Source organism: Rutilus rutilus (genome assembly GCF_951802725.1).
Source record: "Rutilus rutilus genome assembly, chromosome: 14".
NCBI lineage: Eukaryota > Metazoa > Chordata > Actinopteri > Cypriniformes > Leuciscidae > Rutilus > Rutilus rutilus.
The window spans coordinates 24,192,785-24,210,720 of NC_140219.1; the positions used below are offsets into that span (position 1 = coordinate 24,192,785).

At 35.8% G+C, this 17,936-nt stretch overlaps 2 protein-coding genes across 2 annotated transcripts; one reads left to right on the forward strand and one right to left on the reverse strand.

The window, feature by feature from the left end:
• Positions 1–1,740: 1,740 nt before the first annotated feature.
• fgf1a (fibroblast growth factor 1a) lies at positions 1,741–7,026 on the forward strand. Its single transcript, XM_084430157.1, has 3 exons — positions 1,741–2,089; positions 5,995–6,098; positions 6,181–7,026. Exons 1-3 carry the CDS (start codon positions 1,948–1,950, stop codon positions 6,376–6,378), a joined length of 444 nt encoding a protein of 147 aa, XP_084286283.1. The 5' UTR covers positions 1,741–1,947; the 3' UTR covers positions 6,379–7,026.
• A 1,124-nt stretch (positions 7,027–8,150) lies between these two features.
• Positions 8,151–16,597, reverse strand: ndfip1 (Nedd4 family interacting protein 1). Its single transcript, XM_084430156.1, has 8 exons — positions 16,342–16,597; positions 12,722–12,809; positions 12,479–12,609; positions 12,302–12,389; positions 10,919–11,043; positions 9,415–9,481; positions 9,219–9,325; positions 8,151–9,056 (listed from the first exon to the last, which is right to left on the reverse strand). Exons 1-7 carry the CDS (start codon positions 16,369–16,371, stop codon positions 9,219–9,221), a joined length of 636 nt encoding a protein of 211 aa, XP_084286282.1. The 5' UTR covers positions 16,372–16,597; the 3' UTR covers positions 8,151–9,056.
• Positions 16,598–17,936: the final 1,339 nt, after the last annotated feature.

Consider the following 17,936-nt stretch of genomic DNA (forward strand, 5'->3'; position numbering starts at 1 on the left):
TCAGGAGTGGCCTGTTATGTTGGGTTGGGCTTTAACTTCATGCAGTGATTCAGTGATTTCAACATGTGCTTGGTTGTCTCACCCCTCTTATGGGGTGTGAGGCTCAGCTAACAAAGAGGTAAAAAAAAAAAGTCAATAAAAATATCCTTTTTTTGTGTAACAAACTACACTCGTCACGATTCGGTTCGATACTGATCTCACGATATGATACTCGGACAGTATTTTGAACAAAACTAAAATGGATTTAAAATGGTCTGTTTATTTTTTATTATTACTTCTAAACAGTTAAACAATGTAGTTTAGTTTTTATTTATTTATAATTATTAAAAATAGAAACTATGTGACCTTCTTACCATATTTATTGTGCCATAACATCTGATGCTAAATTAAATCTCTACACGTTCATTTCCACAAGTAACTTAAGTTATGTAATCAGATTACTTTTTCAAGTAACTAGTAAAGTAACACATTACTTTTACATAATTTACAATTTAGTTACTTTTTCAAACTTTGTTTCCCCATTCATTGACTGACAGCTCTCCTGTCCCCATGTTAAGAGAAATAGGGAATAAGTGCCAGAGGCGTTGTGTAAACATGATGGTTTTTGTAGTTTAAACTAGACTAAAAATCTTACTCGCACAAAAACAGATTCAGTAATTCCTCACAATGGATAAAAACAGTGAAATGCAAACTGAATATTATTGCAAACCTGCAATAATTAAATGTTAAATAACACAAATATACTTTATGCATTTAATCTCACTTTATTAATCAATGTCTTTTTGCTGCTGACCTTTGATAACCCAGCCATACGAATAAGCAAACATTACTGTAGTTAAACATCACATTTGTGTTTGTTTGTTTGTTTTTATTGCTGAATTAAGAGAACTTCTGAACTTTCTTCTCCTGAGTCATATTCTTCTGCGATCCAAAACGGCAGCACAGCTGTAAGGTTTGTTTGAGCTGCGCCCTCTACTGTACAGGAGTGAATTTGCATTTCCAGGCTTATTCGTTTAATTTTTTGTGTGAAAGAAAGGGCCTTTACATTTGTCAAAAATATAACTTTTAGAGGTTTATATATACATACATACATACATATATATATAAACGCATTACTTTCCATAATATACCGCATTTAGTTACTTTTTTAGGGCATAACATAATATTGTAACATTATTTTTTAAAAGTCTCTTCCCCCAACACTGCTATCCACAATGCGTATTGTTGCATTTGTGTATTGCGATATATATCCTATTTATTTTTTAGAATTCTAAATAATCCACTATTCAAAAATCTTTCAGCTTTTCATATTTAAATCTGGACATAGTTAAAAAAATAATAAAAGTTGCAATGGCATGGCCCAAATGCCTAAAATAAAAGAGCTGCTGATAACATCTACTGTTTTGAATAGGGTTAATCACAGGTATGCATAATTTACTCCTATTACTACAGTAAATACACGTAACGTGCAACAAGGAAAATGTCAAATAAAATGTTAACTATAGTGGTAGAAAATTATAGTGTAACCAGCATGTAAGCCATTTTAAAAAGAAAATGGAGGTTAAATGGAGAAACCCTAACTACTTAATATGCATTACTAAAAAATTAATTAAAACAAATAAACCACCATATATTGTGAATTTGTGTGTCTGTGTTTTCCAACTGGGATTTCATAATGATATTGTGAAACAGCCAAGGCAAATCTTAAGTCCCGGTTAATGAATACAAACCGTTCCTCGTCCCCTGCAGCTTTAGCATTATTAATTTGGTTTGTGTCTCAAACCTGCTGAGCTGCCTATCTAGACAGCATTTTCGACCATCGTATGCACGTTACGAGCCAGCTGCCCTGAAAAGCTGCAAGCAAGCAACTCGCCAGGTTTGAGTCACGGTCATTTTCTGTTTTCAAACAGGGCCGAGCTCAGAATAGATCATTAAATAGTAGTAGGCATGACCGAGGCCGATATTGCAGTGAAATTCAACACGCCCGACTATAAGAAGCTCGCGCGGCTGTACTGTATGAATGGAGGATATCACCTTCAGATCCTGGCGGACGGGACCGTGGCTGGAGCTCGAGAGGAAAACGTCTACAGTGAGTAATGCTGCATGTCTGTGCCGTGACTCTTTCTCACAGCGGCATTATAATAGCGTTATGATAACGTGTTTCTCTGCGGGAGTTCAGTAAACAACAGTTTTATGGGTGCTAAACAAGAGCCGCAGTGTGTGCTGATGGACACGCTATCAGATTCCCAACTGAATGCTAATAATAAAGTGCAGAAAAGAATAATAAAGTAGGAAACACACATTCGTAGTATGTTAATGATGCCTAATTAAGAATTATCATACAGCTAATTTCATTTAAACATGCTACTTTTTGACAATATTGTTATTGTGCTTTGACAAAAAAAAAAAAAAAAAAAAAAAATCCTTTTTAAAAATAACAGAACTAACTTAAATGGTCCTTAAATGGGTCATTTGGTGCTTTTGAATGTTTTCTTTTTTTCTTAAGTGTGTAATATTTGTTTGTGCATGTACAAAATCTGCAAAGTTACAAAGCTCACAGTCTCCCAAACATGGATTTATTCTATCTGAAAGTAACACTGATCCAGACCTGCCTAAACGCTCGATTGAAGTCCAGGTATTATTTCCTCAAACGACCACGTCACAGTGTTACGCACTCAGGGTTCTCAAGTTTTATCAAAAGCTTGGAGTGAGATCACCATGCGGTTAGGGGAGGAGCCCTAATGGAGCCCCCCCCCCCCCCCATTTTAACCATCGTTCATAATTAACCAGCATAAATTGAAATTATAACAATTGGTAAATCTGATAAATGTCAGAGCAATTCATCACATCAAATATACTCTTTAATGTTATATTTCAAAATTACAAATATACACAAATATAACAAATTGCTCCAAACAGTTTGGAAAAACAAATCTTTTTGCATTTTGAATGGTTCTAGTCGAAATTTCAATGATTTATTGTGTGGTGGGACATTGTGAACAAATTACATAGAGTATTAAGGTGTGTGTGTGTTTGTGTGTGTGTGTACACAAGAGTACACACTCCAGCTTATGAAATGTGTTTTGTGTTGTAAGTGTTTGTTGCACATTTTGATGCCTTGATAACAGATGCCAGACATTTAAATTAAAATATTACCCAGACTACTCTGCTTTAATACATGCAGCCTTAATGTAACTAGAAAGACTATTAATACAGTATAATATATACAATTATATAATATTTAAAATAAAATGAAGAAATACATCTTCAATTCCTTCCCATAACGTTACCCACTAACATTTCCCTTAGTTTCAGATAACTTAAGCTAGCCAAACTGAGCCAAAGCTTCTGGCCTGGTTGCAAAGTAGTTGTAGAGTTTTTGACTGCATCAATAATAATGTATTCGATGGGCTATATATTAAATGTTCTAGCCTAAAAATGTTAGACGAGCTTTCTTCCAACTTACCTTCTCCATCACGATGTGTGTTCACCATAGACTGTAAAAAATAGGTGTTCACGCGATGTTGTTGGTTACCACCTAGTAACGAGCGTAAGGTGGCCGAGAATGTTCCGTCAACCTTCGTGTGTTTGCGCATCTATGTTGCCTAGTAACGAACGCAAGCTGACCGAGATACGTGCTGGCGGCAGGAAACTTCACTTTGTGTGCCTGCGCCTCGTATACAACGTTATATATAAAGCTTGCAGGACAACTTGGTTGGCATTGTCTTTTTTAGCGTGAGAAATGTGTGTCTCACGGCCAATGCGTGAGACTTGAGAACCCTGCACAAAAAGAGAAAGTCAAGGCTTCAGGTAATTGCAGTGTTGTCGTGGAGACGCTATGTGTTTGTATGTGAATGCAACGTCGATTGCTTTGGCCATGCAAAACCGGATGACATTAGGAATCAGAGGCTAATATTTATTTATAAAGCTCCCTGAGCAGTAACCCAAACGTTTGCTTGTGCACAGCGCATTTTATAGAGGACAGCTAGCTTAATACAACCAAAGTACGTTAATAGGGGTTATGCGGAACATACTTCCGGGTTCTACAAAACGGGTATAACTACTTCCGGTCGTCAGCTACTGAGGTAAACACAGCGTAGGAATGGCGAACTTTTATAGCCGGTGTTTACAGGAGCTACCCATTCTATCCATTTCAAATGTGCATCGTATTGCCAAATGGACGTCCAGAGCCCCGAGTACTCCGTTAGATAAAGGATTTAAGTTTTTACGCCTCCTCATTTATTCATGATTATGAAGGTATGTAAGTTAGTATATGTAGCTTTTGCTAATGGCACCCGATGTAGAGTTAGCTAACTATCAGTAAGTTAAGTTTAGACTTGTTGTATGCTATCAGTAGTTTAACCCTTTATATTTGCTTGCAGACGATTAAAACAATCAAATGAAGACTGCATTTTATTTTTTTTATAATTTTTTTTTCCTGATACTTAAGCATTCGTGACATTTTAATTAAAACAGAAATAAGAATTGTATTCTAAAAAAGCGAAAAATAAGTTACCTCAGAGATCACCTACCGCTGCAGATGCGTACAGCAGTGCAAACCGGAAATGCTTATACCTGTTTTCCGGTTCGAACGTTGGGCGTTCCGCATAACCCCTATTATATAGTCTTTGGTAACGTTACAACGCAGGCTTAAAGACTAACTGTAGTAACTGTACTTACCACAGTAAAACATTCTGCTCAAGTCGTGCCTCTAATGTTGGTTCCGATCGATAGGCTTGATCGTCCGCATTTTCAGAATATGATACAACAAAATGACAACGTTATTATTAACTGTGTGTTTACAAATGCTTTTTAAATACTTTTTATAGCTGAAGTAACATTTCCGACACACGCTTGAGGTGTTTTTTTGGCCAATCACAATTAACGCACTGGGTCAGCTGGCCAATCAGAGCACTCTGAGCTTTTCAGAAGGAGGGGCTTTGTAGAGTGTTTCATTCAGACAGACTGGGAATAGAGGAGCTGCAATGATGTACTGTAGTAGGCTATGTGAAAAAGAATATGTTTTTGAACATTAAAGCATGTTAATCTATTCTATTACAACCAATAAACAAAATAATGAACTTTTTAAATGGTATCATATGGCATGGCTCCAGGCAGGTCTTGACCGCATTTACATGTGTCGGCCAATAATGAACCGGCGTTCTGCCGTTGAACCTTGAAGCACTGCACTGTGTCTAAGTAACTGTTGAATAAAGTAGTTATTTGGGTTTGTGCACAAAAAGTATTCTCGTCGCTTCATAAAATTAAGGTTGAACCACTGTAGTCAAATGGAATTTTTTTATCGATGTCTTTACTACCTTTCTGGGCCTTGAAAATGGTAATTAAATTGCTGAGAAGCTTGAATTTCATCAAAAAATATCTTAATCTGCGTTCTGAAGATGAACGAAGGTCTTACGGGTTTGGATCGACATGAGGGTGAGTAATTAATAACAGAAATGTCATTTTTGAGTGACCTAAACCCTTTCAGTTATTTCAAAGGTCCTTACAACATAACAGCAAAAGAACCTAAACTCACAACGACACTGACCAAGCAAATAGATATGATAAAAACGAATTATTTCCATGTTTTTGACACAAAATTACATTTTATTACGCTATACAACTTATTACTTTAAATTCCCTCATAACACAAAATATTAAATAAAAAATATATTATTGAATAAAAATATGGGAGTATGAGTGTGTCCTCTAAATGAGAGGCATACTGTATACTATAAATAATGTATGTTATGTTTAACATGTATGTTAAAAAGACATCTCTATTTTACATAGGCTAATCCATGTACATAAAAAAAATGGAGATTGCTATAAAACATGGTTCTAGTCCTGTTAATCTGACTTCATCCTCGAAAACATTTGTCCTTGATCTTCTGTTCCTTGTATCACGGGATGCTTATACAGTATGTGGGACACTGTTCTGGAATCTGCCTTTTAATAATCCTCCCACATGTTTCTGTGTGTGTGGTTTTAAAGGCATACTGCGCATAAAAGCAACAAGTCCAGGAGTGGTGGTCATTGAAGCAACAGAGGCAGGACTTTACCTCTCTATGAATGAAGATGGCAAGCTGTACGCTTCAGTAAGTATAAAGAAACCTTTCTGACACAAAGAGATGCATCAGCATTTGCACGACTATTGTGTGTGCTTTTCTGTCTCTGCAGTCATTAGTAACGGATGAAAGTTTTTTCTTGGAGAGGATGGAGGAAAACCACTACAACACATATCAGTCTCAAAAGCATGGTGAAAACTGGTACGTCGGAATAAAAAAGAATGGAAAAATGAAACGTGGCCCAAGGACACACATTGGGCAGAAAGCTATTTTCTTTCTCCCACGACAGGTGGCCCAGGCGAAGGACTGAGGCCTGAAACCTGATAATGTAATCACATAAAACTCTCCTAACTCGCTATGGCAGAAAAGGTGCGTTCGCGCCATGTCGAAATTACCGTAATTATGAGATTTCCATTTGTAAAAAGTGTTCGCCTCCTCGTAATTACAGCTTGTAAAATGAGAGTTTTCTGAGAGCTCCTACTTGTACCGTGACCGCTGCAGATGTATTTAGCTGTTGATAGTGTTGAAACCATAGACTGTAAAAGGTTGAAACGCATAATTCCCAGTCCGATGACGTGAACAGCTCTGAGTGTTGTTCGCTCAAAATTATGGTAATTATGACATGGCGTGAAAGCAGCATAATATACAGTATATCTAGACAGAAGTTTACTAACTCTTGGATGCAAACATGTTAAAATTCACAAATATGCACTGACAAAAAACAACAACATAAAACTACTGTAATAGTAACTTATTTTTATTTTGTATTTGTGAAGTGATTCTTTAGTTAGAACAATCTCAATTTTGCCATTTCATGTTTTTTTCTTATTCATATATACACGTGTCTGATCGCATTTGTTATATTTTTTTGAACAACACAGTAATAGCACGATTATAGTGCTGTGTCATTGAACTTCTGGATCATGTTAAACACAATAAATCTGTGAGCTGTGCCGAGTCATGGATATATATATTTATTTATGTAGTTAACTGTTAATTAATGAATGAATGGTGAACATTACTACAATTAGATACGACAATACCGTAAAAAGTTGCTGCCTTAAACATCCAAGTTGATTGTGCTTCAAAATTTAAGTCATTTCAACTTAAATTGCATTTTAAAAAAAGTTAAATCTTGCATGACTAATAAAAAGTTGCTTAACTTATTTTAATGAGTTTAAGCAATGTAAAAACATGTCATAACTTATTGATATTATTTTTTAGTGACACCCAAAGAACGGTTTATAGTCGATCTTAACTAACGCATGATAGATTTATATTTAATTGATTTATTATATTTATATAAAATAATATATTTATATGTAAAAGTATGCAATTCATCTTCAACTGAGGATGTAAAAATGACGACACTGTGGCAATGATAGTGTTTAAACAGTATGTGAGAAATAATGTTCAAAAGCCAATTAGATAAAAAAAGAAAGGAAATTAATACTTATATTCAGCTAGGATGCATTCAGTTGATCAAAGGACACAGTAATAACATTTACAAAAGATATCCATTTCAAATAAATGTTCTTTTGAACTCTATTCTTCAAAATAATCCTGAAAAATGTATATTGAATGATTTCTGAAGGATCATGTGACACTGAAGATTGTATTAATGATGCTGAAAATACAGCTTTGCATCACTCGAATAAATTATATTTTTTAAATATATTAAAATGGAAAACTATGGAAGCTTGTTTCACCAAGGAATAAAAAAAAAGTAACTGCGACTATCCCTTTTTTAAATAAAAAAATAAAATAAAAATCCCTCGTAATTGCAAGCTTATCTCCAATAATTGCAAGAAAGACATAATTTCAAGTTATAAACCCCCAATTACGAGAACATCTTTTTTCCCCTTAGAATTGAGGTATAAACTCACAACAGCCACCTTTTTTTATTCCATGGCGGAAACAAGTTTCCATAGATAACAGTTCTTTTAAAATGTAATAATATTCCACAATATTACTGTTTTTACTGTATTTTTGATCATATAAATGCAGCCTTGTTGAGCATAAGAGACCATTCAAAACTGGTGATGGTATAGTGTACATAACTGACAAATGCACCACGTGATCTGCGTTGCCATAGATGTTACATTTATTAAAAGTTACTTGACAGGTGTAAAACATACAAATCACAAACAACATATTGTGAAGCACTATCTCATACTGAAGTCTTCAATGAAAACAAAGATCAATGAATCATCTACTGCTACATTTGGCATCATAAAACATTCTATTATTCACACCAGATCACTGATTGATTAAGCGCATTACATAATCAGGTGTGCTTGAATGCTGAATCAGTTTGCCGTTTATATCGAACTGCTATGAATCTAGGCTTAGCTTTTATTTAATGAGTATTTTGGTCCTTTTTTTGACAGTAATTTGAAACGGGTTTACATAATCTCGAATAAACTTTGCCCTAATATGCTCTTGGCTTTACAAGGACTTGGCAGTTCCTCCGTGTTGTTCTGTTTATATCTTAAAAGTGCATCTTTATAACGTTTAATATCACTCTTCCGTATACTGTATATACATACTCTTTTTCTAGTTCACAAAAGAAAGTTCAAATACTAGATTTACTCACAAAGTAAAATTACAACCCCTCCCCCCACCCCCTAATTAAAAGAAAACCCTCAGAAACAAACAGTGACTGGGAATTTGACAAAAACAGATTCTCTGATGGCATGACTGCTAATTGGAACTTGAAATGCCAAATACATGCAAATGTAAGCAAGGTCAAACTCCATAATGAACGCATACTGTACGTCTACACTTTAAATAAGCACTGATAAACGGTTGAATCCTTTAGTAAAAAATGCCAATGTAATTAGTTGCATTGCGCAAACAACTGAGAAATGCAGGGGCGTCTGAAGCAGATATACTCTTCTTTGTGGTCCTGAAGATTCACAAAAAGCTGTGGGTGGCTCTCTGACTTTGCCGTTTTGTTCATTTCGCAATTATCCTGAGATTTTTAATCTATTCTCAAAAATCAGAAAGAGAAGATACTTCATCTTCATGTTAATATCATATCCACAATCATTTAGATCACAGAAAGGTTGCCTTTTAATTTGTTTCCCCCTAATGCAATGCTTACACATAAACCCATCTAAAGCCAGTAAATAGTTTCTTATGATTTACCTAATAGATAAAAAGAACGCGGGTTCGAGGAAGGGTGGACATGGAATGATCTGCCATGTTGCGAACTCTGGAGTAGTTAACAAATCCCCGGAAGAACAGCAGGAATCCTGGGTGTATTCAAAATAACATGTTAGTTGTAAGGATGCATTCAGTTTTATATTCATTTATATACACTAATGTGCAAATATACACTCACCTACAACCAGGAAAACCCACCACAGCCAGTACTGGCCATCAAAATATCCAGGGAAGTAGGTAGAAAACTGTTTAATCACAGAGAGAAAAGGTTGAGTGCTCATCCTCTGTTACATTGCAACACAAACACTAATACAACAAACAAACAGCTTTAAATATTAATCCACCGCCACGATTTGTGATGATGGTAACACTTTACAATAAGGATCCATTTGTTAACATTATAGTTAACGTGAACTAACAATGAACAATACTTCTGTTTATCTCAACATTCACCATTTTTGGGGTCTACAAGAATAGGTCTTCATGTTATTTTTCACATTGTTGCAGCACCTCTCTTCCCAGTCTGTCAGTAACGCTCGGTTTAGTTCGGGGGTGGAAACTCAGTTCCTGGAGGGTGACAGGCTTACAGGCTTAATGCTAAACGTCACACGAACACTAGTCTGATCGTCTGAGAAAGTGTTAACAGCAGTACAAACTGACTGTTGGCATTATATTTGATATCTAAATGTTAGTGAGAAGAAGAAAAATAAAAAAAACATTTAGTTATCAATCTGCATATGCAATGTTTTGCTCATCTTTTCTCGCTCCTTTGAAGGTATCTTGAGTAAAACAGCTCTATATTTAACGAAGCACATACAAATACTGGAAGCGATGCGACCTGTTTTACTGCGCTTAACCCCAATTAAACAAAGTCCTTCAGGCTTATTTGGAAACGACAGGTATGTGTGTTGGAGGAGGGTTGGGACTAAACTCTGAGCTTCGCATCCCTGCTTTAGATCTGAACTCTATGTGCTCTGATTGGTTGGCTAGACCAGTGTGTTGTGATTGGTCAACCACTTTGAGCGCGTTTCAGAAACGTCACGCCTCTTACCATAACGGTACATTACAACACACTACTAATGCAACTCAACCAGGCATCGCCACCTTTATTTCGCATGTGCCTTGGGAGGAATTATTTAAATAAGGAATATTGTGACCTGTTCATTCGCAGAAGCGCTTTGTAACTTTGCAGAGCTTTTTCGTACTGAAACAGCAATATTACACACTAAAGAAAGTTTAAAAAACAAAAAAAAAAAAAAAAAGCATAATAGCTCCTTTTACAGTTAATGCACTGTGCACTAACATGAACATTTTTATTCACTAACTTTAACATGATATAAAATACATAATAAACGCACAAAAAATTGTTAGTAACTAATGTTAACAAATGAGACCTTGTTGTAAAGTGTTACCATTATGATGTAATGAATATGTAAGATTTATATGATCTAGGCCTGGTTTCACAGACAGGGCTTAGATTAAGCCAGGATTAGGCCTTAGTTCAATTAGGACATTTAATTAGCTTTTATAAAAATGTATTAGAAAAAAAATGCATCTTGTGGCAAAACAATGGCACTGACATATTTTAAGTTGCTTTCAGTTAAAACAGCTCAAACATGCATTTTAGTCTGGGACTAGCTTAAGCCTTGTCTGTGAAACCGGCCAATAGTATCCTGTCATACCCTGACAATCAGGACCCATTTGACCAGGGACAGTCCAAACCCAGAGATGGCTCCATAGCGCCCGGCCGCAGACGTGGTCAGACAGAAGGACAGGAAGAAGCCAATCCAGTTGAAGAGGAATGCCACTGATGGGGCAAAGAAATGAACAGCTATTAATGTATCTGCTGCACTTCTGTGTCCAAAATGTTGAATTAGTCCAATTATTCATCCATTTCACACTATCAAAGTGTATCTCAGTCCTATTCGGACGATAATTGTTTCTCATGAGGGCGTCTGTAAATAATCAATGAGGAGCCATGCAGATTTAAACTCGGATGTCAATTTATTTCATAGCAGAAGAGCGAGTTCTGTGCTGTGTAGGGCTGCCAACTTTTGAGTATAGTTTGGAGTGAGAATTATGGAACATGGTACAATAACTGGTAGGCTACTATTTTTATTATTGCTTGAAACAGATTTCACTGATTTGATTCCAATCTTGATTCAATATCGATTCATTTGGATAAATATTAGGTACAGTAGATACATGTTAATTTTTCTCAAGAAAATATGTTTTTTTAAATAATAACAATGTTATAAGATTTTAATGATACAAGTAAAAATATAATAAATATATTGTGCACATTTTTAGCAAAATACTCCTCTCTAAAGCTATTTTTTCTAGCCAACTAATGTGCTATGGTCATTAAATGGCTTTCCTGAGGTAAATGTAACGTTAAGTATAAGCTGTTTTATTGACCTCTTTCCATGGTTGAAAAACACTGATTGATCGATATTATGCATGAGGCATAAACATTTCGGTAAGTTGCACTGTATCTTTCAACACACCTATTCGTGTTTATTTACCATTAATTAGCAGTAAAGAGTAAGAGACGATCGGATCACGTGCCGCTTCAACTGAGGCGCTACAGCGATCTGTCACGTCACATTTACAAGCGCCAAAACTATATTTATTGTTTAAATTTCGTAATAAAATTGACAGAATCTGAGAGCTGATAATTGATTTAATATCAAAAGTAACCAGCTCTGTCTTGTCTGTCGGTGTCTGTGTCCTCTTTGCTTGGCGATCTTTCTCTGCGTGAGAAAATGGATGTGTAGGGAGAGAGCGTGTGAAAAGCGTCGAATGCGTGAGAGTTGGCAGCCCTTTGTGTAGTTATACGCATTATGAATATCTATATCGGCAATAGACTTCAGCAGATGAAAGACGCAAGATACCATAGTTTAAAAACAAGTAATACAACCATAGGCTGTGCAATGTTGTGGCATCGTAAAGAACAGCATATGAAATGTTGACCTTTCCAAGATGGCGGATGCATCAACATGTCTAGAGCGGTCTAATGTGCCATCTGCATATACATATCTACAGTGAGTATTGTGCACTCTTACTGAAAAACGTAAGCATGAATATCCCATCATTGCCAACCCGCAGTTGATCCGTATCGTCAAAGCTCTCCCTGGCAATGAAGTCCTCATCCTGTAGTGGATGTACAAGTAAAGATGTGTCAAAAGTGTGGGTTTTTTTTTTAATCTGTAATTACCCCTAAAATAATCACAAACCCTCACCCGGTCAGTGACTAGAGGAACAGTGGACTCTGCTTTGTTCCTCTCGGCCTCATCGTATGATGGGAGTGATGTGGCAACATTGTATGAGGGGGGTTTAGGGAACACGTCATCCTCTTTGTACTCAAAAAAAGCTACAAGAAACAAATGAATCAGACACAGAGTTAGAAGGTTATGAATAACCACACACGAGTTATTTCTGGCCCGTCAGGACAGGCAGTGGCTACATTTACACACTTCTGTTACCTGCGTTACTTGCTGCAATGCTGCTGTACGGTGGAGGTGCATCAGCGGCCGGTTGAACCACCTCCCCTGACTCCTCCTCATTATTCAACTACAGAACAAATGAAAAACAAGCTGGTGATGTTTGGAAAGGATATTATATTACATCAACATTCATTTTAATATAATACGAATGTAGCAGTTTAATACCAAACAAACAATCATATTAAAAATGAAATAATATATATATATTTGGGCTGTCGATTTAATGTGTTAATTTAATTAATTAGTTATGGAAAAAGAATGCGAACAAAATGATTTAACGCACCCACCCCAGACCTACATAATTCATAAAGTTGATCGGTGACAACCGTGATGCAAAAAAACTCACTGCGTGATGTGGCCTATAGAATGCTGTTAGAATGGCCCTATAATTCAAGATATCAGGGCAAAAATGCCTCTGTATGTTTTTTTTCATCTCATATTTAAATCATTTGATATAGCCCAGTTAAGCAATATTACACGAGTAACGGCGTAATATCAAACGAGTGCCGTTTTGTCCCAAATGTGATACTGATTTTACACAAGAGGTCAATAAATAAGTTATTATTGGGTTATATTTATATTTCATTCAAAAATATTACCTGTAAAGCCACAGCAGAACTGTTGTGCGTCTCCTAGCAACACACAGCAGTGTCTCGTTTCTAAATGAATCCGTGTTCTGAACCAATTAATCAGGTGAACCAATAATTCAATGGCCCATTCAAACATTTACTACATTCCTTAATGAATCAGCCGTTTGGACAAATCGAATGAATGAATGAATGAATGAATGACACGTGACACTCTATTCGGAGAAGTTCACATCCTCGGATTGGGAATTATGTGTTTCTATGGCAACACGCTCAATGCCTAAATGAATCTGCAAGCAGTCAGGTGGTACAGTAAGAGCTCTCAGAAAAGTTCCATCTTAGAAGCTGTAATTACGAGCTCTACAAGGATGTGAACGCTTTTTACAAGTTGAAGCTTCGAAATTATGGTAATTTCAACATGTGTGAATGAACCTCATTACTCATTTACCGCCACCTACTGGTAGTTTTAGTTTTTCTCATTTAGAGTATCACTTCATTAAAAAAAATATTTCATATTTTGGGAATAGTTCACCCAAAAAATGAAAATTCTGTTTCAAATTTACATTTACTCACCCTCATGTCGTTTTAAACCTGTAAGAATTCTGTTGAACCAAATAAAATATTTCTTTCTAAAGCAAATTTTTCGTAAGGTATATTCGATTCTTTTCTCATTTAACACAATAATGACTTTAAGTGTCTTTTGGGGGTCATTTTCAGCCAAATAAATTTGACATGCGATTCAGGTCTTAAAGTGACAGCAGCCTAAAAACCTGCTGCTGTCTGTCATTAATGATAATCAAACAGCGGTGATGTGGAAACCAGGAGAAACATTGTGCATGAACAAGTTATAGAAGACTTTTCAATCCACAAATCACTAATATTCACCATGGATATTCATTACCAAGTCGGTACTCAAATAAAAAAAATTTGACGCTTTGAGCAATCGTAAACAACTCTGATTGCCCATTGTGCCCATTGTGCTCACACGCTCATCGGATATGATGTCTGTGATTGGCTACAATGATCCGTGCTTCAAAAACATGTTGTAAATATGACGCTCTTCACCGAGCGCTTACACAGATACAGACGGGAGCGTTTGAAAGCAGATAGACGCCTGCTTGTGCTCTCAAGCGCTCCATCTCCCGTTTTGTAAAACAGTTTTAAACACTTCCGTGTGCTCCCAAACGCTCCCGTGTGTTGATCAATGTAGCCAATCACAGATATATCAAATGAGAGCATGAACACAATGGAGAATCAGAGGTGTTTATGATTCCACTCAACGCGTCACAATTTTACAATTTCAGTACCAACTTGGTATCAAAGTCAGTACTTTTTGACAACTCTAACCATGGATTTAACATAGCAATGCTAATTGTAACCAACCATGGAATTGTGGCAGAAATAGTCAAATGTTTTTATTCATCTCAGGGTTCGTACAACCTTTTGAGACTGAAATTCATGCACTTTACAAGGGCTTTCAAGTGCTTCACACTTTTTCCAACACTTCAAAGCTCTAAATATTATCCAATTTTAGTGTTATTTTTAATTGATTATTTGTAAAACTAAAAGCTTAAAGATGTAGGAAAACTAACACTTCGTGGCAAACAAACACCTTTATTTTAAACAAAGACGTGAAATTAAACTATAACCAGTAGATGGCGGGCGGCAGAGGAACACTTATTGACTTGTTAGACATTTTCACTCCCTAATATATGGAAAAGTAGGAAGTCACAAAGTCTCATGATAAATAAAAACTTTTCTTTAAATTGTGACTTGAATTACAAAGCAAGTAAAGAGCACTCTTATAGAGCACTTTTATAATCAGTGAAGCTGTCGGTCAGTTCAGTATTATAGGCTAAGTGATTCAGGATAAGACAAAAACATGGTTTGGAAAATGGATTCATGATGTACTCACTTATTATATAAATGTTGTAAATTTCTAACACACAAAAAAAGTTATGGCCTGCAGCTTTAAATTAACTTTATGATTAAAAATCCCCCCCCAGCGCCACCAAATCAGGTGCTGGCGCCACCATCTGTAGAACTTGGTGGCACTGGTGCTACTGCTGTCAAATGTTAGTCTAAAGACCTATTGCTATTGTCTTTATGTTGTTTCTACATTAATTTGGAGTTTATGTGAAATTATTACAATATAAAAATATATTAAAAACTTTAATGCTAGGTGCGATTAATTACAGAAAAATGTGTGATTAGTTGTTTTTTTAAACGATTGACAGTACATATATATATATATTTTTTTTATATATATAAAATTATATCAAAAATAGTATGATATATAATACATTGTCTATCTGAAAAAAAAAAATATATATATTTTATATATTTACATGGACATTTTTTCCACAAAGGTTATCTCACCAGCTGGTTGTTATACAAATATTTTCTTCTAGTTTTGTACGCTTTTGTAGTCCAGGTGTTAAGTCTCTATATTATATTTTAAAATGTAATATTATACGTAATACTTTTATATTATACGAGTCATATAATGTAATATAATATAATAGAATATAATATAATAGAAAAATAGGTAACGTAAAATATGAAAATAAATGTCACCAAATGATTTAGATTTAATAAATAGGGTCACCTCGGTCTTTTGTATATCATGAACTTTAACACTATTGTAACATGAAATTAAATATAGCTGCTCGCTATAACACTTGATCAGAATGACAACCTTAAAGATTGATAATTCGCGATAAAGAACAGGCTATATTGTATGAATATTCTATTCTTAATCATCTAAAACTCCTCGTTTTCCGGTTTGTTGTTTGTGTAAACGAAGGCCGCTGAAGGAGCGGCTAACCAGCTAATTAACGTTAGTCGAACTGGGATTACCATCTCTCTTCGGAGAAGATTACAATTCAGAGTGTGAGAAATTATTATCACAACCGATTCGACTCGATATACGTCCATAAAACCACCAACCTAGGTTACAGAAGAAAAAAACTCGCTCTAAAAACCAAACAAATTATGCTGATCATGTATTACCTGCTGATATCCACTCCTCTGAGCTGTCATTCTTCTGCGTCGATCTGTTGACTTAATCAGTCATACAGTAGCAAAGATTACTAGTTTAACGTACCTTTTACTTAATATCAAAATTGTACTGTTCCTTAATTTAAATATGTTCGTATGAATCCAGATAGACAGCACTAGGCTAATCTATAGCCCAAAACAATGGCGACTGCTCATGCTCAGTCGGGTTTCGTGTCAGCCTCTCCTGTCTCTGTCTCAAAACCTGGTCTGCTGCCTACCTAGACAGCATTCAGTCATAGACGCGCTTCGAGCAGACTCAGCTCAGCTGCCTAAGTAGGCAGCTCACTATGTTTTGAACACAGTCCATGCCATGGGTGTATTTATTTCAGTGCAAAGATTATTGTTATATAACCAATTAAAAGAGTTTCCAAAAGTGAGTTTGCCAAACTGCTGAACTAAAGGTACACCTTTGACCTTTTGTACGCTCTTGTCTTTAGAATGGCTAAAGGGAGACAATAACATTATTCCTAAATACAACACAGATAGTTGAGCCTGTCGTTGTCTGCCATATCAGTGCCAAACAGTAATACACACTCTGTTTCTACAAGTGTAATCTTTTGTGTCCTCTAATATTTGTCTCTGGAGGGTGCATCTGATTTCCCAACCATTGTGAATCACTGTTATTTTTGCTCAGTTCATTATTTTGCATTATACCATGGCCTGGGTGAATACTCGATTCTGATTGGCTGCAGGGTGTCCATTAAAAAGTGATAGAGGACCATAGACAGTATGATATAAACGTAGAGGACACCTAGTAGAGGAGTTCTGGTTAAACTGACTGTTTACCGTTCGAAATTAATAAATAAATGCGCTGGCTACATCAGCTGTGAGTAACCATAGCAACAGGCAGTCAAAAGCTGTGTCTGAAATCGCTCCCTATCCACTATATAGTGCACTATTTAGGGTGTCGGTCATTTTGTAGTGGTGTCCGAATTCTGAGTTAACGACATCATTCCCTACATTCGTTCACTACTTTTACCCACAATCCTCTCTGAATTCGAGTGTACATCCGATGTACACTTGCTGAGACACTATTTCCCACAATCCAACACGATAAGGCGATAGAGCGCAAATGAAAAATAAACAAAAATGTCACCATAGCAACGGCGCACGCGAGATAGAAAACAATAATTTATAAGACCAGACACCTGGTTATTTATTTATATATATACCGTTATATCTATATTTGAATAAACAAATCTGTTGTGTAGTGTTTTGTTCTCTTTTATTTTCACATATAAATGTAAAAAGTAAATAAATATGACAAGCAAGTGTTTTTATTATCTTTTTTTCGCAATAAACGTGAAAAATACATACATACAATTGTTACATACAATTCATACAGCCAAAAAAGGAAATATTAAAGATGGGTATAGGTAATGTTTATGACGAAATTGTCCGAGCTCTCTGGCGCGTGATAATTATGGCAGCGTCCGAATTCGCTCACTAATTTTCGTTCACTCTTTGCTGATGTAGTGCACTCAACTGCCATTCACTATGTAGGGATTAGTGAATGAGTGAACGAGTGAGCGGTTTCAGACACAGCT

Excerpts from the sequence above, each read along its gene's own strand:
- ndfip1 (XM_084430156.1), bottom strand. The coding sequence starts at position 16,371 with ATGACAGCTCAGAGGAGTGGATATCAGCAG. Across the intron at positions 12,810-16,341 it reads AGAGGAGTGGATATCAGCAG|TTGAATAATGAGGAGGAGTC; the intron begins GTAATACATGAT and ends TTTGTTCTGTAG. Across the intron at positions 12,610-12,721 it reads CATTGCAGCAAGTAACGCAG|CTTTTTTTGAGTACAAAGAG; the intron begins GTAACAGAAGTG and ends TGTTTCTTGTAG.
- fgf1a (XM_084430157.1), top strand. The coding sequence starts at position 1,948 with ATGACCGAGGCCGATATTGCAGTGAAATTCAACACGCCCGACTATAAG. Across the intron at positions 2,090-5,994 it reads TCGAGAGGAAAACGTCTACA|GCATACTGCGCATAAAAGCA; the intron begins GTGAGTAATGCT and ends GTGGTTTTAAAG. Across the intron at positions 6,099-6,180 it reads ATGGCAAGCTGTACGCTTCA|TCATTAGTAACGGATGAAAG; the intron begins GTAAGTATAAAG and ends CTGTCTCTGCAG.